This window comes from Rhinopithecus bieti, unplaced genomic scaffold (genome assembly GCF_001698545.2).
Source record: "Rhinopithecus bieti isolate Rb0 unplaced genomic scaffold, ASM169854v2 scaffold_8601, whole genome shotgun sequence".
NCBI classification, from domain to species: domain Eukaryota; kingdom Metazoa; phylum Chordata; class Mammalia; order Primates; family Cercopithecidae; genus Rhinopithecus; species Rhinopithecus bieti.
Window position 1 is genome coordinate 406,084 of NW_016806193.1, and position 23,266 is coordinate 429,349.

Below are 23,266 nucleotides of genomic sequence, written 5' to 3' on the forward strand. Positions count from 1 at the left end.
AAAAAAAAAAAAAAAAAAAAAAAAAAAAGAATGGTTCCATTTTTGTTTTCAGTTATTCTAAACCACTGATAATATTTGGCAAGTCCATTTATAGAACTGTTTTTAGAGTTTATGGGACATTCTTTTGAATGTTTAGATGCCAAATAATCACCATTTGAAGGTGGATTTAAATTTTAATAGCAGCCAAAGGCCATTTAGAGTCAAGTATGGTAAATAAGAAAGTCACTCAATTTGGATAATAAATTCACAGGAAAAAAAAAAAACATATATAGTAACTACAAAACATGATTGTTCTCCGAGCTCTGAAGGAAACAATGTCATATCCTCCAAAATAAACTACTGAATGTTTTGAACAACTGTAGCATCATTTGGACAACTGCATTGCCTTCCTAAAGACTACCTTAAAATAATAATTTTGATGAATAAATCCTAGTCCCTGTTAAAAATAAGCCTAACTGACTTATAGCAGCATTCTATATATTGTATTTATTTAAAAATATTGATCTATAAGATTTTCAAAGCTAGTCAGTACTTTAGATCAGCACTTTTAAAATTGTAGGAAAAGATCTACTAGTGGGTTGTGAGATCAATTTAGTAGTTGCAACCAATATTACAAAATTAGAAGAGAAAATAACAGAGTACATCAGAAGTTGCTGCACTATTATTTTATCAAACTTTTGTTTCAATTAAATATTTTTATGATATATTATGTATTTAGTGAAAATTTATTGAGCACTGAGTATGTGTTTGACCAGGGTTTTAGACAAGGGTCTTGCCATTGTTCGAATTTGAAGCCAGATAATTTTTTATTGTGTATATGATTGGTGGGGAGGCGGGTCTGTCATAGGCATTATAGGATGTTTAGCAGCATCCTTGGTATTATGAGCTGAATTGCATTCCTCCAAAATTTATACGCTGGAGTCCTAATCCCTAGTACCTTGGAATGTATTTGGAGATAGTCTTTAAATAGGTAATTAAGTTATATATAATTTATATATAATTAAGTTATAATGAAATCATTAGTGTGGGCCCTAATCCAATATAAATGGTCTTCTTATAAGAATGGCCCAGACAGGAACAGAGGGAAGATCATGCGAAGACACAGGGAGAAGATGGCCATCCATGGAAGAGGCCAAGGAGAGAGGCCTTAAAAGAAACCTGCCTTTAGATACCTTGATCTTGGACTTGCAGCCTCCACAACAATGAGAAAATACATTTCTGTTCAAGCTCTCCAGTCCAAAGGATTTTGTTATGGCAGCCCTTGTTGGTTTTTACCCACTGGGTGATAGTAGCACACCTTTGTTTGTCACCTGTCGTGACAAACACATCTCTCTCCAGACATTGCCAAAAATTCTCTTGGGGGGTCAAATAACCTCCAGTTTGAGAACCATCGCCTAGACATATCTGGTTGTACTGCTAATAATATCAAAGCGAATTTCTCATTGTGTGTTGCTGTCAAAAAACTTGAAAATCTCCAGCTTTGAACCCTGCCGTGGCACTCTGGTACCTAACGATTGGGTGGCAGATGTACTAAGATACTGATGATCATTTAGCCTGAATAGCCTAGAGAGACAGAATCCCTGGGCCTGCCATGGCTGGCCTTGAACCAGTTATGCCAAGGTACTATACAAATACAAATTTTGTGTATGCTGTGATATAAAAAAGGCTCAGTAATACTAATTTATGATACTCCCTTTCACTTTTTAGATGGGCAAAATGTGAAGTAACTTAGTTAAATAATCATTTGCTATGATTCATCGCCTTAGTGGCAGAGGTGAGATTAAGAACTCATGACTTCTATCAGGGATTTACAATTACAGTGGTCATTTTTAAAGAGTTGTTTCTTGAGGGCAAAAAAAATCATTTTACAAGGATGGTACCTCAACCTAAGTTTTCTAGAATGCAAAGCCTGAGGCAAAATTTACATGCCAATGCTGAATTGGGGTATGCAGTTTTAGGACTGGAACAGTGGGGAAAGGGAAGTGAGGAAGAAACAGGTGGAAAAGCAAATACAAAGTGATACATGACCATGCTGGCCACAGCTTGACAGAAAGCACAGCTGGTTGGTTGGTCATGCAAGATTTTCTTGAGAGACAAAAGAATCATTGCTCTGAGGCCCAATGTGCTTGGGAGTGGTAGGGAGAGAAACCATAAGGAAGTTATCTAGTGTCTTCTTCCTTTGTCTTTTTTCCCAGACAAATTTTGCTCCATAGGGCATTAACTCCCCTGTACTTCTAGGTTGTGATACTGGATCCTTCCAGGACACTGATAATGAAAATAGATCCTGCTTTCCAGAGGGCAGGGTGTTACCTGGGCCCAATAGTGGTGGAAATATGAGTCCACTCAGGTGAACCGAGTGCTGTGATTTTCCCTATGGCAAGAGTGATGGGAACCATGCCAAAACCTAGCCCTAGTCCAACAGAAGACAGAGGCAACCACCAGTGTATGGAGACAGTGGCCAAGCAGCCAAAGTCCAGAGCCAAGTAGGTCCAAGTATACCCAGGGAAGCACAGACACGAGATTCACTACAAATGATATGCATTGCCTAGCTAAGTTAGAGACCACCATAACTCCAATGGTAACACTTATGTTGGGCTCACAGTCAGAAGATCTGACCCAAGGCAGGTTTGCCTGCAATACGCCTTCTCATTTCTCTGGGTCTCCATTTGTTTATTTGCATACTACTAAAATTGGATAAGAGAAGAGATTGAAAAGTCAAATGCTAGTGGCCAGACAATAAATACAAATTGAAGGATTGGCTACCTCTGAATGTGTTAGTCTGGAGATGGAGTAAACTTGAGTGAATGTGTTTTGCATGAAGAGGGCAGCCTTACATAGCTGCAGCTCCTGATGGGAACATGGACTGAGTATTGCCAAATATGCAGTCCTTTTTAAGGGGAGAAGCTGGAAGTCTGAATTTTCATGAGATGTATCCATATTTATAAATGTTTGTTCAATTTTTTTGGAAAACACTGTATGAGCCAAGCAAAATACATCTGTCAGCCACTTGGACCACCAGTTGGTCATCTCTCACCTAGATGATCTCGAAGATTCTTTCAGCCTTCACATTCTCCAAAGTGTAATGTCCTTTTCATGGTTTTCCCTGCCAGATGATACTTTTTTAAGTGCTTACTGTGTACTGGAATTGTGTGAGCACTTTACATAGGTTATCTCATTTAATCTTTATGCAATTAAAATTGCTGCATAATGAACCACTCTAAAACTTAGTGACTGAACAAAACAACAGTCATTTATTTAGCTCATGAATTTTGGGCAGCAATCAACAGAGGAAGTTCACGTCTGTTCCACATGGTGTCAGTTGGGGCAGCTTTACGAAGGATCGAGGATCCATTTCCAAGATGTCACACTTGCAAGATTGGTGAGTTGGTGCTGGCTGCCAGCCAGGAGCTTGGCCACAGCTGAGGGCAAGGGCCCCAGATACTTTTCCTGTGGGTTTCACCATGAGCATCTAGGACTTTTTCTTACCATGGCTGTGTGGTGGGGTTCCTAGAAAAAGCATCTTTTCATATAGCAAATGGGAGCTGCCATTTCTCAAGAGCTCAGAAACTGATGCAAGACATTCCATTGGTGAAGTAGTCACAGAGCCCAGATTAAACAGTAACATAAATCAGCTCCACTTCCTGATGGGAAGTGTCATATAATTTGGGGCCTATGTTTCAAAATTGCCACATCTTTAAACAACCACAAGAGATACACTGGCTATTAATACATCCCAATGTTACAAACAAGGGAACTGACACAAAGAGGGACTAAGTAATTTACCCAAAGTCACACAGCTCTTACATGTCATCTAAGGCCTAAGTCCAGGTCTTTCTGTCTCCACAAACCCCAAGCTCCAGTGACTCTGCTGTTCTATGTCTTCTTGTGATTAGTATGTATAAAACTCCCCATAGTTCAGAATGTATAGCATGGATTTGTTGCTTGAGGGTAAAGAACCCAGGGGTTCCATACATTGAGAAAAATATAGGTAGGGACTTTATCTGGTATTGGGTAGACAGAAAAAGTGAAGGAGCTCAGTAACCTACCAAAGAAATAGTGGAAAGATTAGCAGATCAGTGATCAATATGATGCCTGAATTTAAGCGAAACAATAATATACCTGAAAGCCACTCTTACAAGCCTGTTTGAAAAAAATCATTTCAAATAGAGATGCACATATCCATTAAGCATGCAGAGAAACTCCTTGAGCTTTTAAGAGAGAAAGTGCTCTATATGAAGGGCAATTTTATTATAAACGGAAACAACTCCTACCGGCACATAGCAGGCATATGTGTGTATTTTTACAATTGTGTCTCCAGAACTAAATGTTAAATAGGGCCTAATATTTTTGTGTTTTGTGATGTAAGTGGTAGTCTGACATTCAACAGAAGTTCAGTATATTAGTTAGTTCTCACACTGCTATGAAGAAATACCTGAGACTGGGTAATTTATAAAGGAAAGAGGTTCAATTCACTCACAGTTCTGCATGGCTGTAGAGGCCTCAGGAAACTTACAATCATAGCGGAAGGCAAAGGAGAAGCAGGCACCTTCTTCACAGGGTGGAAGGACGGAGTGAGTGCAAGCAGGGGAAATTCCAGAAGCTTATAAGATAGTCAGATCTCCTGAGACTCACTATCACAAGAACCGAATGGGGGAAACCGCCACCACGATTCAATTACTTCCACCTGGTCCCGCCCTTGACACGTGGGGATTATGGGGATTAAGATGAGATTTAGGTGGGGACACAGCCAAACCATATCACTCAGTTCTACCCTATCAGAATAGCCCTTGCTCTCTAAAAGAAAATATAAAATGGTTTAAAATTCTGTAGCGTGCAGGCACATTACTGGCTTGTTGATTGAACAAATTTCTTCCAAGAAGGAAGATATATGAGTCTTTCAAAACTATAGAAATAATTTAAATGTGTTTTTAAGTATACAGTATTAGTGGCAATTTGGTTTCTAATGACATTCTTCACCTGCCCCTCCACCCTCCCGAGATGGAGTCTCAATCTGTGGCCCAGGCTGAAGGTAGTGGTGCAATCTTGGCTCACTGCAACCTCCACCTCCCAGGTTCAAGTGATTCTTCTGCCTCAGCCTCCTGAGTGACTGACATTACAGACACCTGCCACCATGCCTGGCTAATTTTTGTATTTTTAGTAGAGACGGGGATTTCACCATGTTGGCCAGGCTGGTCTCGAACTCCTGACCTCAAGTGATCCACCTGCCTCAGCTTCCCAAAGTGTTGGGATTACACGCGTGAGCCACTGACCCCAGCCAATGGCATTCTTTAAGTTTGAAATGTATGACTTTTAACAAAAGGTATACATTAACAAAAACAAAACCTTTCCTCCTTCTTTAGCTTTAAGAAACAATGTAAGGACAAGTTTTATTTTCTAGTAATAAAAATATATGCTTTCATAATGTTCCATACACTAAAATGTGGGAAGCAGGAAAATTTATTAATCACTAGACATTCACATTTCATGTGGGCTGTGAATATCACCACTGTTATCCTAATACCTAGTGAAGTGTTTATGTTGAGTAGACATTCAATAAACCATTATTGAATGAATGAGATTTTTCATTTAAGAAATGATATTTAGACATATAGTCCACATCCACTTAATGGATTTAAAGTGGATGCATCAATATTTAATATTGCATTTTACCTCACTTCCCTTATTTGCTATAGAGCAGGAAGAGTATTAAACATCATCTCTCCTAAATTTTTTCTACAAGTGAAAAAATTGATTCTAGAAACACAGACTCTAGCAAACCTGGCCAAAGTTCACAGATGCTGCAAAGATCCAAACCAGGTAACTCCCAATCCAAGTGAACAAAGTAATACTCATTGCTGATGTGAAAGGGAAACATGGCTATCCCTTACCAAACCGAGTGTGCCCATGTTCCCTAACTAGAAGTTGGCCCAGGAAAGAGAAGAAGTTATAAACTAGTTTAATTATTTCTGATTTCTTTTTCTATTTTTTTAGCACCATTGCCCTGTTACTATTTTCACCGCTGTTACATTGCCTGTTTGACTTAGAACATTCAAATGTTGAAAACTCAGGTGTTTGTTGTATTTAGTATTATAGTGCCTAGTATCTTGTAGATGCTCAATACATTATTAATGGAATAAAACAAAAATAAAGTTGTGTTGTTGTAGCATCCGCATGTGTCTCACTTGTCAACATACTGGTTATATTTATGGAGGCTCACTCAGGGCTGGCTTCTCCACTAGACCCAGTAACCACGGTGCCTAGAGTCCATGGTACTCTTAGGGAATTGTGAAGATATTTTTATTTTGTAAGTCTAAGGGAAAAAAAAAAACTGAATGTAATCAGCTTAGGTTATATTCATCTTTATACCAATACAGTAAAAAAATGCAACCGTTAATATAATTTTGTGGAGATAGGCCTTATGAAAGTCATAATGTGGCCCTGAGCTTTTCTTGGGTGCTTTAAGAACTGATGTGCAAAGTTATAGAAGTGCACTGAGCTCGTTGAGAACTTATAGGCATAAAAATAGAGCTCAATGTGTGTCCTCAAAAGTTGGAAAAAGTGAGCTGGTATTTGAAAATATATCAGGTTAACTAACGGTGGACTAAGCAAAGGAGAGTTGGAAAGTCTGAGTGACTTGCTGTCTCGGTTTGTTGGGGAAAAGGATACAAGAGTTTTTCCCACCAACCACCATGGGCCACATGTCAAAGAACCATCTTGGATCCTCTTAGGTTCTGTCTTAAAGGGTTTTCCTAGAATGTCAATAGGACCTCAAAAGAAGAGAATCTGAGGGGACTTCTAGCTGCAGAAGGAGTAAGTGACCCGTGAAGCAGAGTCACCTTTGCTGAAGTCAAAGAGGGGCAGGTAAGTGGTCCCCAATAGTGGAAATTGAGAGAATCTTTCTGAATAAGAGAAAATCTTTTAGGATGGGAAAGAATGGAGCCAATTTATAACAGTGTCAATCAACTAAGGGCCCTCCTGCTCCACCACCCCTTCTTTATTGCTATCAGAAAGCTGTCAGTTAAGAGGAAGAGGAAGAGAAACCAGGAGAGAAAGAAGCAAATCCCAGCATCTTCTACTATGTGCAGGCTTCTCACCTCCATTAGGCCCCGGCTGCAGAATAGGGGAAGATTTAACCTTCAATCAGTTTTGCAATTTTTATTATTATATTGGACTGGGAATTACAAATTTTAGATTCATGATCATTTGAAATGACCGTACACCTTTTTATTAAGACAGTAATCAAGAGTCATGCCTGAGGTTTCTTTCAGGAGCCTGAGGAAACTTCCCTCCACCAGCCCCCTACTAAATAAATTTTAAAAGAATTATGGAAGTCTGAAACAAAAAAGCAATTTGTTCAGTATCACTAATTTCAGCAAAAATAAAAAATATTATAAAACAGTTCATAACTTCAGACGCGGTTTCACAAATTCAGATTTCCTGTCACTTGAATATTCATTGTTTCACACTGTGGAATAAGTGGTCTTAGTGGAAAAAAGCAAGCAAAATGAGCACAGAATTTAACTTATGATTGTATGTGCCAAGGTATAAGTGAGAGGGGAAGTCCCCAAAGACAGCCTTTATTAAAGATTCATTGATAACATGCCATCTAGACAGCAAAAGGAAAGGGCTGGGTGACACTGAAGAAATCATTATGTTAAGTTGTGGATAGATGAACAAATTACTTGATCCGTTGTTGACACATACAGCATATGTGTTTAATTGTGATAACTTCTGTTTCTATTTAAATATTTATAGAAAATATAGAAAACAATTGACCCTTGAATAACATGTGGGTTAGTAGTGCTGACCCCCCACAAAAACTCATGTATGACTTTTGACTCCCAAAAACACAACTACTAATAGCCTGCTGTTGACCGGAAGCCTTATCGACAGCATAAACAATCCATTAACACAAATTTGTATGTTAAATATATAATATGCTCTATGCTTACAACGAAGTAAGCTAGAGACAGGAAAATATTATTAAGAAAATCACAAAGAAGGGAAATATATTTACTATACTTTAAGTAGAAGTGGATCATCATAAAGGTCTTCATCCTTGTCTTCTTCATGTTGAATAAGCTGAAGGAGGAGGAGGAAGAGGAGGCATTGATCTTGCTGTCTCGGGGTGGTGGAGGTGGAAGAAAATCCACATATACATTAACTCACATAGTTCAAACCCATGTTTCTCAAGGATCAACTATAGTTTGAAAATTTAGAAAACTTAATATCAGACTTCTTTTATTACAAGGGAGTTTATGGAATTATTTGGCACTGAAAGTGAATTTTCCAATTGTACTACCTTTTGAAATTTTGCACTGTGTCAATGCTAGAAATTTATTTCAATTTTAGGTAATTTTACTCACATGAAATATTTGTGAAGAGACTTTTGTTATAATTTTAATACTAAGACCACTGAGAAACCATTATATATTTAAATATCCTTCATATTTATTCCCTCGATTATGATATAGGCATAAATTCTATTTTCCTAATAATATAAGTATATAATTTGCTTGTAAATAAAAAATTATTCTCACAAATGCTTGACCATGGAAAGGTGGGTGTGGGAGTTCAAGTTGAAACAAATATGTGTACAACTGCTTTTGAGAAATGAAGACCAGGCTGAGTGCAACAGCTCACACCTATAATTTCAGCACTTTGGGAGGCCGACGTGGGTGGATCACTAGAGGTCAGGAGTTCAAGACCAACCTGGCCAGCATGGTGAAACTCTATCTCTACTAAAAATACAAAAATTAGCTAGGCATGGTGGCGGGCGCCTATAATCCCAGCTACTTGGGAGGCTGAGGCAGGAGAATCACTTGAACCCAGGAGGTGGAGGTTGCAGTGAGCCACTGCATTCCACCCTGGGTGACAGAGTGAGACTCCATCTCAAAAAAAAAAAAAGAAATGAAGACCAATCCTAGAATTTATGTAACAGCCACTCCTCTTTGGTTCTTTTAATGTGATTATTGTTATTACCAACAATTGTGTCTCAGATGAAAAGAAATTTAAAAATATTTGCTCATAGAAACACTGCTAGATAAGCCTTTGTAAAGACTTTCTGTACCACAAATATCTACCTACTGCTCTACACAGAACTGATATTCTAAGCACTCCATATTGCATTTCATCCAATATCATCTTATTCAAACTGTTGCATTCTACTTTTATTGGTCACCTAATATGTGCCAGACACTGAGCTTAGCAACTAATGGGCTACAAATATGAGTAATCCATATTTTCTGGAGATCATATATTCATTCAACAAACATTTTCTCTGTGGCTATTATGTGCCAGATTTCTTAAGGGAGTTGGAGGTACCTAATTTAGTCTAGAGCATTAGGTAAGACTTCTAAGGTTAGAAACGGACACTAAATTAAGATAACCATAGTAAAACCAGAGGATTATAAATGCTAAGATAATATTTTCAAATACAAAGAGCATAGGATAAAAATGACTAAAGGAGGTAGAAATCTGGAAGCCTTTACAAAGCAGATGCCATTTGAACTGAGCATTGAAGGGCTTTGTATTAGGGGACAGTCTAAAGTACTCTCAGAACCAAAAAACCAATCCCAAAACATAATAGCATGAACAAAGTACGACCTTATTACAAATACAGTGTCAGATAAACCTATGAACCTCCAGACATGACTTTCATCTTTGGCTCCAAGGTGGCTGCTCTTGCTCCCCAGCTATCAGGAAGAGAGAATAGCACTAAGATAAAACAATAACTCCTTAAGATGTTTTGAAAACTTTTCTTAAGATCAAATGATTTTGCAAGAATCATCAGTCATAAGATTAAAATAAATCAAACCAAGGGACATACGCTGATTGAGAATGTGGGTGAACCAGTTCTCTAATATTTAATTAGGCAGTTGGGACTGACTGGTAGCTAAATAAAAGTCTCATCAGTATCTTCAGATTGCAGTTGTGATCTGAGAGATGTATATTTCATACCTTATACAATTAGAAGGTATAAAATTTGTTCAAATTCTTGAGAAATACTGACTTCAAACTTGGCTTGGTTTTTGGTTGTATGAACGTGGGCCAGTAATTTAACTTATCTATGCTTCAGTTCCATTATTTATAAGATGTGGATAATAATAACTACTTCATAGTGTTATAAAGAGATTATCACAGTGCCTGGCATGTAGTAAATGCTGAATAAAAGTAACTTACAATGAGACTGTTGACAATATCTTTTGACCACGATTTAGAGATAAAAATTCTCTTTTCCTTCCCTTCCCTTCCTTCCTTTTCTTCTTTCCTTCCTTCCTTCCTTCCTTCCTTCCTTCCTTCCTTCCTTCCTTCCTTCCTTCTCTCTTTTTAAGTGTTTATCCTTTTAATCTGTTTTCTATTTCTGGCGAAGAAACTATGTAATTTTACCTTTCTTCTGGGTGCTATTTGCTAAGCAGGTGTAAAACTGCAGTGCAATATAATTTAGTAAAAACCTAATTTTAGGTATTGGATTCATGCTTCTTCTCTCTGTGTGAGTGGATTGGGCAGTATCCTCACATGTTAGCCCAGCTATGTGAAAGAAAGTAGGCAGGCAGAGATTATAACCATTGCCAAAGGAGTCCATTTTCTATTATCTTAATATTTAAATTAATGTGAATTTTACTTTTCTTAAAGGTTTAGGTTAGGAAGGAATAAGGAAATGATCCTTTTAATTGCGAGCAGGGTAAGGTTTTCTTTTACCACATTCAGAGCAGATGCAAAAACTATTTTGTCATATTGAAGTGCAAGGTCTAAAGACTGGAGAATATAATAAAGTGAATGCATGCAGTATACTTTGGATTACATACTTTTATTAAGTATATGGTAGAATCCATTGATCTTTCCTATCTTCATCATCTATGTTTTACATATATAAATATCTCTTCCCTAAAACAGAAGTAAAACTATTAGAGATTGTACATATTGCTAAGCAAAACTCATTTTAAGAAAATGAGTTTTAAAAAACTCTGCCAAATCTCAACTTATAACCATCAGGAACATAAACAATCTGCTGTATTATATAATCTTAGGATTATATGTATTTCATTTATATAGCATCTACATATATTAATATATTTAATCTATAGTTTTAGGATTATCCAATAATGTATGTGTATGTGTATCTATACATCCCCCAAAAGAATGTTTTGAATGACCAAATATTCTTGCTAACCTCCAAGGAAAATTCCCAGATCAACTGACAGCCTAGGGGTTCAAAGAGAAAGGAAGAAAAGAGAATTGGGGGAAAAAGTAAGAAATGAGAATTTTGAAAGAAGGAAAGAAAAGACAATAAATGACTTCTTACAAGTATATGTTGTGAGTAGTGGTGTGTGATAACCACACAGGGTGTTAATATCATAGACCATCTCCTTTCCATTGCTGTTGGTCATATTTCTTAGACTTTTAGTAGATGTCTACATTAACTCATCTGCTGCCAGATATTCTTCTGGGTGCCTTACTGTATTAACTCATTTATTCCTTCTTGCTAAGTGATGGAGGTGATAAAAATTATTACCTCCATTTTACAGATAAGGAAACTGAACGACAAGAGGGTGGTGACTTCCCAAGGTCATACAACTAGGAAATGATAAAGCCAGGATATGATGAACTCAGTTAACTGACTCGAACTTGTGTCAACACCTTTATGGAGACTCTTTCCTTGGGATGAAGACTAGGCAAGAATGGAGGGCCATTCTTTGGGCTTTGTTTACTTCACTCAAAAATTGCAGTGTGTGGTGTTAAAACTGACCCAATCGTTCCATAGGCATTTTTTTGGGATAAACATAGAAATTGTCCCTTGTGGTCTTAAAGCTTGAAAGTAACATTTGTTTTATCTAGGTTCCTTCCTCAGGCAATGACCCTCAGGCCTCTCAAAAAAAGTATCAAATAATTGAAACTCACCAGATCAATGCATCCAGACAATGAAATGCCATACCCTTCATTCCTCAGTCCTTATCCCTCCCAAGTTCCTGTTTTCCCACACATAGCTTTGTTTCTTCCCTGCTATATAAATGGTCAGGGAGATGGATTTGAGACTAATCTCACATCTCTTTGGCTGCAGCACCAGATTAAAGCCTTCTTTCTTGGCATACTCATTGTCTCAGTGACTGGCTTTTTGTGTGGCAAGGAGCAGGACCTGGACCAAACCTCTGGTGTTTTGGTAACAGTGTGAAACTAACTCAAAGATGTTGTGCTTCATGAATCTGCGAAAACATGGGAGTGATCCCAGGAGAATGTCAAAAATGATGAGCATTTTGGAAATACACAGTTAATGATGAAAGATAAAAATTACAATGATTGAGCCTTTGAGAAGGGGGAAGAGATTTTTTTTAATTGTGTTCTAGTACGTTCCTGAAATACTAGCAGTAGTCGTAGAAAATGGTGCCCATCTTTACTTCAGTTCTCCAGAGAAATTTTGTTTATGTTTCAGCAAGAAAAATATTTTTGCCTAAAGCTTGTGACATTTTCAAAATTGCAATGAAAACTGCAAATCATCTTTTTCTTGGAAAGTTATGAGAGTAGGAGGAAAATCCTGACTCTGCTGTTTACTCTCTATAAGACCTTAGTTGAGATTTTTAATCTCTTTGAACTGTGTTTTCTCATCTGCATAATGGAAGTAACAGTAGTAGATACTTATAAGGTTGATGAGGAAAGAAAGAATTTATGCCTGTAGAGGCACATAGCATTCTGTCCAGCATCTAATTAATATTAATATTTAATGTATTATTAGAGCCCTTATTATAATTACTGTTGCTATTATTATTCTCTGGGGTCAATGGATTCAATCCTTTTGTGTTAGTTTTGGTCCTCTAATTTGCATGTATTCAAGCCTAACATAATTAACAAAAACCTATTTCATTTGGAACAAATATGGAAATAGAAATAGTAAAAGCATTTTATAAATTAAGTTCACATTGACCATCTATATATGATTTTTTTTTTTTTTTTTTTTTTTTGAGACGGATTCTTGCTCAGTCGCCCAGGCTGGAGTGCAGTGGCGTGATCTCAGCTCACTGCAAGCTCTGCTTCCCAGGTTCACGCCATTCTCCTGCCTCAGCCTCCTGAGTAGCTGGGACTACAGGCGCCCACCACCGTGCCTGGCTAATTTTTTGTATTTTTAGTAGAGATGGGGTTTCACCGTGTTAGCCAGGATGGTCTCGATCTCCTGACTTTGTGATCTGCCCACCTTGGCCTCCCAAAGTGCTGGGATTACAGGCATGAGCCACTGCACCCGGCTCCATATATGAATTTTTATATCAGTTATATTTGTTAATTAAGAATGATCCTATTTGAATGCTAAGATTTTCATAAGAAGCCTATGAAGACTTACGATGTGATGAAGTTTTAAACCAAACGAACATGTATACATATTCTTGCATTTTTTTTGCATCCATTTAAGACACAGGAGCATAAGAAAGTAAAAATGTTTTATTTCATCTTTGGATTGAGAGATAATACTATACTTATTCTAAAATTAGAGTTTTTGAAAATATTTCCACACGATCTCCTGTCCTGTGTACCAGTGGCCCTATGCAAAATCAAACACACAAACAAATAAATGCACAGGCATGCTATTGGCCTTTGCTTTCATATTTACTTACTTAAGGAAAGATTTGGAAATTACAGGTTAGCAGCATGAGCAGAGAGTTAGATATACAACATTTTGACAGACTTCCACTCGTTTCCATGATTTTAGATTTCAAAACATATGGGTAGTGTTTCCTCTTGTATTAAGTTGCTGCAGATAAAGTTTTAAATTAGTTTTTTCTCTTTGTCACAAGAGACATAGGAATATGAAACCCAGGTATATTTTCCTGTGAGAACAAGATTTAATTTGCCTGAATGATGCAAGTTCTTCTATTATAGCTTGGTACTTTGGTTTGTATAGTTTGACTCAAGATTAACCCTCTTTGAGATTCAAAGTGGTTGGTTTTGTAACTTGATTTTCATTTGCTGATTGAGCAAATGTTGAGCTTTACTAAATTGGGCTGAATGTATTTCTTACTACAGTGTAAGCTTTGTGAAGGCAGGAATCTTGGCAAGCTGTTTACAGTACCTAGAACAGTACCAGGGCACGATAGGCACTCAGCCCTTACTTGCTGAAGTTTCTCAACCTTGCACCATTGACATTTTCCAGAAAATTCTTTGTTTTGAATAACTGTCCTCTGAATTGTAGGATATTGAGCAGCATCTCTTGCTTCTGCCCTCTGGAAGCCAGTAGTGTCATCCGCTGCCCCCTCCCCCACCTCGTTGTGACAATCAAAACGTCTCCAAACATTGTTACATGTTTTCCAGTGGAGGAAAGGGTCCAAATCACCCTCTATTGAGAACCAGAGGACTGCAGTAAATAAATGGATTGCCTTGCATATCAAAGGAAGTATTCATAGCTATGGGTGCCTGGCCCAAAACAAAAGATAATTTGGAAATTATTTGATTTACATAATCAATACAGGCCATCAAAATGGATCATTTATACCCACCAAAGTTAACTTTATCCTTCATCTATTGTGATAGATTCGTTATAGTGAGAGGGAAATTACTTTTCATCACCTTGGGGCAAAAGAGAATGGGTCACCCTTAGTCACTAATAGTAATATTGTGGCAGTGTTTATATCATCTGTCCTATCTCCCCCAACCTAGTTCTTTAGGGAACCCAATGTTATTTCCAGGTCTGAATACAGAGGTTCTAACCCAAAGTCTACAAAATATTTAACATTGCAAATGTGATATGAAACTCTGGGTTATTTTGGTGATGCAGCTGTTGGAAGCTCATACATTTCTGGAATGGGAAAAGCATCCTCTGACAATGTGCAATTGTTGTCTAAGCTATTACACTGCCATTTGCCACAATTTTGACTTCCTTCACATGGTGTTTGGAGAAATGGAAAAAATATGCCACCATATTAGTCAGAAGGAACATTGGGTGTGAAGAGAGACCTGAGGGAATAGGCTCAGTAATCTCACTTCCTCTGTGCCAAGTTTTCAACTCAAATGATCTGCAAGTAGGCAATATTTTAAATAAGTCTCTCTCCCCGATAAAGAGATATAAATATGTAGATGACCTAAGGCAAGTTACATAGCCATTCTAAGGGTGGAAAAGGGGAAATTATTATGATACTTAAATGATGTATGTAAAGCACTTAGCACAATGCCTGGCAGGTAGCAGGAACTCAACCGGTAATAGCTATTACAATAATAATTGCCATTATTAAATATATGGAGGAGATCTCATACCCTGTAAGCCAGTTGACTACCATGCAAAGAGGATGAATACAAGGACCATGAGATCATAGGAACCTAGGGTGGAATTTTGGTTCAGCTACTTTACTAGCTGTGTTAGCAGTCAGCTTAGGTTATGTTGTGCTACAGTAAGAAAAGACCCAAATTTTTCAGTTGCTTACACCCCAAAATGCATTTTTTTTTTTTTTTTTTTTTTGCTTAGCTTCATGTCCATCAAGGTCTGGTTGCAGCTCTGCCTATGTCATCCTTACACTAGGACCCAAGTTGTCAGAGTAACCTCTATGTAGAAATCATATTGATCATGGTAGAAGGAAATAAGTTGGCAAATCACTTGGTGGTTCTTAAAACTTCTGCCCAGAAATGCACACATTACCAACAAAATGCCCATATTTTATTGGTCAAAACAATTCACATGGCTACCACTGGGTTCAAAAGGCAAGGATATGTAGATGGGAAGGGGCACTGCAAAGGGCGGCAGGACATTGCTACAATCTACCCTGCCTCTGATATGGACCTCTGAGTGTTCACCTTTGCTTCTGTAGAAGTGATCTGTAACTTACACATGCTGAGGGATTGTGAAATGCAGACTGCCCTAGATATGCTATCTGCAAAATCTCACCGGGTTCTCATAAAAAACAGTTAAGATAGGTATTTTGGCTCCATTTTACAGATTAAAACAAAGAAACAAACTGAGGTCTTGAAGAGGTTAAGTCACTTTCCCCATAAGATCATATACATACGTGGTAGGGTACACACTAAGTAATTGATAGTGTTAGTTCTCCCCCCAACCCTTCCCCCATAGTTGCATAATGGCTTATTTTTGAAACAACTGTTTCTAATTGTTTCAGGCTCTATCTGCATGTAGGAAGAGCAGTAGGAACAAAACTGCCTGACTGCAGATGGTGCAAACAGTCCACTGGAGTACCTACTAACTACATTTCTAGTTTTTCTGTAGCAAAATTCACTAGCAGGGGGCATTTACACTAGAAGCTGCCTCCCCCTCCCCAACAGCGAATTACTGATTTCCGTATTTCTCATCCACTTCTACATATCAAATACCTGCGCCCCAACACACACACACACACATGAACTCCAAACCATTTTGGCAAATCTTTGTAGTAAACAGATGGACTATCTGTGTTGCTGGGAGACCACACTCATAAATGGAATCCAGTCCAAAGGGAGTGAGAAGGAAGAGGACATATCACTACTTGACGTAGTAGCTAAGAACTCTCCTCTCTCTCCTCCTTCTCTTCTTCTTCCTCTTCCTCTTCCTTTCTCCCCTTCTTCTTCTTTTCTTTTTCTGATTTTAAAAAAATCAATTTTGACTTCACTATCTGCTAGCTGCGCAACCTTGGGCAGGCCACTTTCCTTCCATGGGCCTCAATTTCCTCATCTCTAAAATGGGAATATTAGTATTATTAACTTATGGGGGTTTGTAAATATTTAATGAAGTAATGATTTGTAAAGCCCTTAGCACAGTTTTCAGCTCATAGAAAGAACTCAGTTGTTCGATTGTTGTTGTTTTTATTATAATCAGCAAGATTAGCCCACTAAGAGGAAACAACATGAACTACCTTTCACTAAGTTTCAAGAAAAGAGTGTAACTTTGGAGGAGTGACCCAGAGTTATAAGTTTGGCGGGGAAGTTCATTTGGGGGTCAGATCTCAGGCAAAAGATCTCAGTAGAAATAAAATGAGTTTGAAAGGTACCTAAATTTCATTCCCTGTTTAGCCTTTCATGAGATGTTTTACCTTGGCCAGTTCATCCTTGCTAAATCTGTTTTCCACTGGCACATGGTCCCACATTCAAGATTAATTTGTTTCCATCTCTTCTCTCTAGGCAGTTTCCTCCGTCCTGGTCCTCTGCGCTGGCATCCACAGGCCAAGATGGATCCCCTGCCCTGTGCCCATGGCCCCTGTGCTCTGCTCTGCATCACTGTCCAGACCACATTGCAAGTTTTGCTTCCCCTTCTGCTTCCCCTGGGGGAAGTGGCAATGCTTATCCTGTTTTTCTTGTGTACTCCAGCACCTAAGCACTGCCTGCCCACAGGAAGGATGCTCTATAAAGGCTGGAAGGAATGAAAGAGTCAACAAATAGTTATTTTTTATTTTTAGGTATTTATCATTATTATTATTATTTTGCTGTTCGGAAGTCATCAGAACTCACACAGATGTCCCATGTAAGGTGTGGGTGTCTTCCTCCTACCTGGAAACCCCTTCTTCAGGTGGACAGCCGTCTTGCTGACCGTTCCAAGCCCGCTTTCCCAAACCAACAGACTTAAAGTTTCCCCAGAGCCAGAGGGCACCGGGCGCACGGCTAAGCCTGCACCAATGCCTGTGGGCCCTGCCTCGCCCACCTCCTCGCCCTCCCCTCTGGAGCGCGGCTGGCCAATGACAGCCTTCTCCTGGCTGCATGGGTTTCCCCCTCCCCTGTTGTCTCTACCCTGCCCCAGCTCTTCCCTGCCCACCCCTCGCTGACTCGCCTCGCCTCGCCTCCCCGACGCTCTGGGTTCCCGGAGCGCAGAGCCCAGCGTTAGCGAGTGGGCTCCCGGAGGCCCCCTGCCCTCGCCGGGCTGCTCCAAGGTGTCGCTCCTCTGGCTGCTCCCGAAGGGGCTTCTGGCCCTGAGGACGGTGGTGCCAAGCGAACTTCCTTTTTAAAAAGAACTGGTGGATGAGAAGAGCGAGCGAGGGCGAGCTATGGACCCTGTGAGTCAGGTGAGACAGAACTGGGCAGGGCGGCTGGCTGGGAGCGGGGCGAGGGGCGGGGTTGCCGCGGCTTGGGAGAGGCACCCCCAGCCCCTTCCTCACGCTTTGCTTTCTCTCTCTCGCCTCGTTCCCCCAAAGCTGGCCTCTGCGGGCACCTTCCGGGTGCTGAAGGAGCCCCTTGCCTTCCTGCGAGCCCTGGAATTGGTGAGTAGCAGTGTGTGTGTACAGGGAGGGGCGCCAGGCAGCGAGCCATCGGGTGAGGAGAGGTCGAATGGGGTGCTCCCTGCTCGGTTCTGCTCCAAGCCGGAGATTCAACCCTCAAGCCGGAGATTTCTATCCTGCCCCCTCCTAAGGTGCCGTTCCAAGGTGGTAGGGACAAGATTGAGGCGCTCTGCTTGGAGGCGGGAGTGTGGACGCATTTTTGCAGGCGTTTAGACAAGTGTCGTCTCACCTCACCGCTTGCAGACGAGCAGGGACTGTGGAAAGAAACCTCCCCTTGGGAGATGGGGAGGGGCGCTTGGAGGAGCTGCCGCTGGGCTCTGGCCCCTCACCTGGACCTTCGCGGGGATGAGGGGATGGGTGGAGGACCCATAGCTGAGCGGAGGAACCGGGAAGACTTGGCCAAGCTCAGAAAGTTGGTCAAAACTGGGACAGCTCCTCGGCGGGACTGGGATGCTGGAAGCGCGTGTTCAACTGCTCCGCGGGAGCTCCAGGGAGGGAAAGATGCTGCGAAGCTATTACAGACTGTTATAGACGGCGGCGGGTAGAGAGCAGAACTCCTTTCTTCCCTACTATAGTTTCTTTTCTCTGGCCACTCCTCTAGGGCTTTTCTGATTACACCCAGAAGAGCCCACCAGCCTGTTTGCCATGGCTTTCTTCAGCGACTGGGCTTCAGGAAGTTGTATTCCACTTCTGTAAAACCACCCTGACGCTCCTACTGCAATTTGTGTATGGGCAGAGGAGTGAGGCACAGCAACGGTTACCCACAGGGCCACAGAGCCATGTCAGTGTTGTTGGCTGGATGATGGTTATTCAGAGTGAAATCTGCAGGTCACACGTTTCGTCTTGCTAGGAGCTCCAAAAGGCAAGCAAACCTATCTGAATAGAAAGTTCAAAGCCTGTCATGTAGCATTAATCACAGGCCCTAACACTGACTAGCTGGGAAATTATGTAAGAGCCTGTTCTCTGTTCCCAGATCTTAGCTCTAAGGGCTTGTATCTGGCAGTGACTACATAACTGTGATGATTGTTTACACGGATGATCTACAAGATAATTGCATTTACCTTGTTTGTAGACTTGAATGAAAATGCATGCGTATATCAATTTTACATACACCAAGACAGCTTTCGGAAGGCTTGAATTAGTGGTTCAGAGCTGGCTATTCTCAAACTGTTTGCCTTACAGTCAAGTTAGATAAGCAAGCAATCATCACAGTTCTGGAAACTTTCAGTTTGCTTTCTCAGAATTCTGCCCACATTCATTCATTCAGCCATTCAATAAATATTTCCTGTGAAGTAGTGGCTTTTAGGGAAGAAAATAATAGCTTCATTTTCAAGTTATTATCTCTCAAAACCCAGTTCAAAGACCTGACATCATTTTCTGACACAATCTCTTATTGTCTCACACTCTCATACTAGTTCGTGTTCACTCCAATACTGTGGCAACATGATTTTGTGCCATTGCTCCTCACACAGTCTCTACTGGTATATAAAAAGGTGTTTGTTACCTGGATGAACTTGTTCAAATTACACATTTCTGAACACCAAATCAAAATATTGGGAAGATGGGTGGCCATGAATCTGCATTTTAAATAAGCTCCCTGTATAACTCTTATCCACATTATAATTGGCGAACCACCACTCTAAGCTATACCAGATCCCTCCAAAATTCAAAAGCCCCTTTTACCTCAGTGCCCTGGCTATTTCTATTCACACTGTATGGAATGTCCTCACCTTTCAAGCCTAAAAATAAAGTTTGTCTTTTACCTCAACTAAATGTTACCTCCTCAATGAAGCCTTTTCTCGTATTTATTCCTTCTTCTTTCCTCTATCCCAAACTGAATGATTCACCTCATTCTTTGAACTTCCACTTGATTTTTATTCATTCATAAAAATTTATCACACTGCAAAATACTGTTTTATAGTTCCCCCCTCTTTGGGGGAGGTGTGTGTGTGTGCAGGAGATGTGTGTGAGAGAGAAAGAGTGAAGTAGAGTAAAGGTTACTAAGTTACTACATTTAAATTGTTTGCAGTCCTTCCTCTCTATCTTCTAGGATTCTAAGGCTCCAAAGAGGAAGGGCTTTTTGCTTGTACCTCAATAATTAGACTCTCATTTGTGGAAGAGAACATGAATAATGGACAAAGCAAATTTTAAAAGTCAGATAAGTTAGTTGGTTGATCTACGTTTTAAAAGAGCTGAGCCAGAGACATGAGGAGAGAGAGTACTAGTTGCTGAAAAAGCTAGTAGTGAACAGAGGGAAAGAACATACATTCTGTGTGCACATAATGGCTTGAGGAGTCACTCTGAGGTATCTTTTTCTGTGGGAGATATTGACAATGAAAGGAAATGTGATTTCTTATAGATGGCAGAACATTTCTTCTGTTTGTCTCTGTTTCCCTCACTGGTTCCTTTCATAGTGCTTGGTTAAACAGCAAGTAATCAGCAAAAATTGTAAACCGGTAATGACGGAGCACTTAAAATATCCCAGTTTATCCTGTTTCTGTGAAAGTTTTACAAAGCAATAGACAGCAGCTTTAAACTTGACAGTGTATTTAAGCTGCAATTTCCCCATGCTGTAGAAATAAACATGCATGTAAAGATATATGTGTCTTAGTTTTGGGGTTTTGCATATAACAAAACCACCATAAGCTTATACATGCTGTAGAAATAAACATGCATGTAAAGATATATGTGTCTTAGTTTTGGGGGTTGCTGTAACAAAACACCATAAACTGGATAGCTTATACACAACAGAAATTTATTTCTTGTAGTTCTGAAAACTGGAAAGTCTTAAGATCAAGGTGCCATCAGATTCATTGTTTAGTGAGGGCCTACTTTCTGGTTCACAGATGGAGCCTTCTTGCTATATCTTCTCACAGCAGAAGGGAAGAACTCTGATCTCATCCGTCCCTTATAAGAACACTAATCCCATTCACAAGGGCTCCACATTTATGAGCTAATCATTTCCCAAAGGCCCCACCTCCTAAGACCATCACTTTGGGAACTATATTTCAACATGTGAACTTGGGGGAAGGCATAAACATTCAGATAATAGCAATATTCTCAAGAATATTTATTGTAACATCATCTGTAGTGAAAAGAACTGGAAATAACTAGTAAGTCCATTGTAAGAAAATAATTAAAGTACAATTCATCATGTTATGAAATATTATATTGCCATTAAAAAGAATGAATTAGCCAGGCGTGGTGGCTCATGCCTATAATCTCAACTCTTTGGGAGGCTGAGATGGGAGGATTGCTTGAGCCCAGGAGTTCAAGACCAGCTTAGTCAACATAGGGAAACTGTGCAATTCTGGAACATATTAATTAAAATATGCCTTAACATATATTGCATTTCTAATTCTACTATTTAGTGCAACAGAAGACATTTCTTTTGACAGGAATATCAGCTTAGTCTGCAGATATTTGATTCTTCAGTGTATAATTTTTTTCATTAGTTGAAGTGACTTTTAGTTTTGTTAAAATTATAACCAAACTATTTTCACATCATCCTGTAAGTTAAGTGATATCAAACATAAAAGACATGTTCTCATGTTTCTTTTTCTGACTAAATGTCTGATGCATATCGTTTTTCTATAAGCGATCATTGCTTTTAAAATCAGAAGACCATATTATTCTAATGAACGTACTGCATCTAAATGGATATGAGATTCCATATCAAAAAGATATGCTATGTGTTATTTGACGGAAACTGAAAACAAATTCTGTAAAACTGTTAGTATCAAAAGAATAGGAATACATTTTCTTGTCCACATTATGATCAAATAAATATAATGTGAGATTGTAAAACAGGAAAAGAAATTTAAAACATTAGGCACTGTGGTACATGCCTGTAGTCCCAGCTACTTTTGAAACTGAGGTGGGAGGATCCCTTGAGCCCATGAGGTCAAGGCTACAGTGAACTGTGGTCCCTTTACTGCACTTCATCTTGGACGACAAAGTGAGACGTTGTCTCAAAAAAAAAAAAAAGAATTTAATTAATAGCATTGACCTGCAGGTAAATATATCACTGCATTTGATAAAATTCTTAAGTGAGAAAATATAAGTTTTATTATTTGTATTTGATAAAATTGCTAAATGGAAAAACCAATATTTATCCTTTTAATAAACATGTAGATAATTTATTCAATCATATTTCAAATAATATATAGACTCCCATATTTGCACAAATAAAAAATACAGTTTTGTATGTGAGTGTGCATGTGTGTAATTTGTGTGAACACAGAGGGAAGTATAGATATAAAGCACTGAACTGTTAAAACTGATTTTTTCAGAGGGGTGTAATTTGAGATACAGTAGGTAGAGAATGGGAGAGGCTGATGGTAAACTGTGGTATGCAGGAAGAATTGTGGGCATATCACCTGTCTACAGTTGTGCACACACACAAGAAATTCTTTAAAATTGCTCATATTTTACATTATTTTCTATGGATTACGTACATGAACGGGTATTACCTTTAAAGTCATCTTCTACTTTTGGATTTTATAGCCTGGGGAAAAAATCCGCTTTGTGTACGTGTGCTTTCCTTAGGAAGGGTTCACGGATACAGTAGATTTAAACTCTTAATAACATATAAAAGTCAAACCTTGAGGGGAAAGCTTTAGCCACTTTCAAAGACATGCAGGCAAAACTCCCATATCCTTAATCTCTACTTAAATGAGGTCAGGGTACTTTCACTATCTTTTAGGTCAAAACGGAAAAGTTGGGACATAGCCCTGACTCTGGTGGTCTTTTTCATTTATTCCCTGATGATAAAATAGCTCCAGAAAATCTCTTAAGCCATCATTTGGAAATGGCAAAATATACATTAAACTTTCCCATTTTCAGACCACTCTGAAAAACTAAGTTGGTATAGTCCTGTCTTCCACAGATAATTCTTTTTTTTTTTTTTTTTTCTGAGATGGAGCCTCACTCTGTCACCCAGGCTAGTGTGCAGTGATAAAACAGGTCCAACAAACTTCTTAAACTATCATTTGGAAATGGCAAAATATATATATTAAACTTACCCCATTTTCAGACTACTCTGAAAACTAAGTTGGTATAGTCTTTCCACAGATAATTCTTTTTTTTTTCTTTTT

At 39.1% G+C, this 23,266-nt stretch overlaps 1 protein-coding gene across 1 annotated transcript in view; it reads left to right on the forward strand.

The window, feature by feature from the left end:
* Nucleotides 1-17,523: 17,523 nt before the first annotated feature.
* The window catches only part of SYNPR (synaptoporin), a 340,390-nt gene continuing 334,647 nt past the window's right edge, over nt 17,524-23,266 (forward strand). Inside the window, exons 1-2 of the mRNA XM_017875010.1 lie at nt 17,524-17,957; nt 18,087-18,152. Coding sequence (XP_017730499.1) covers nt 17,940-17,957; nt 18,087-18,152 — 84 coding nt within the window. The 5' untranslated portion in view covers nt 17,524-17,939. The remainder of the gene's footprint in view (nt 17,958-18,086; nt 18,153-23,266) is intronic.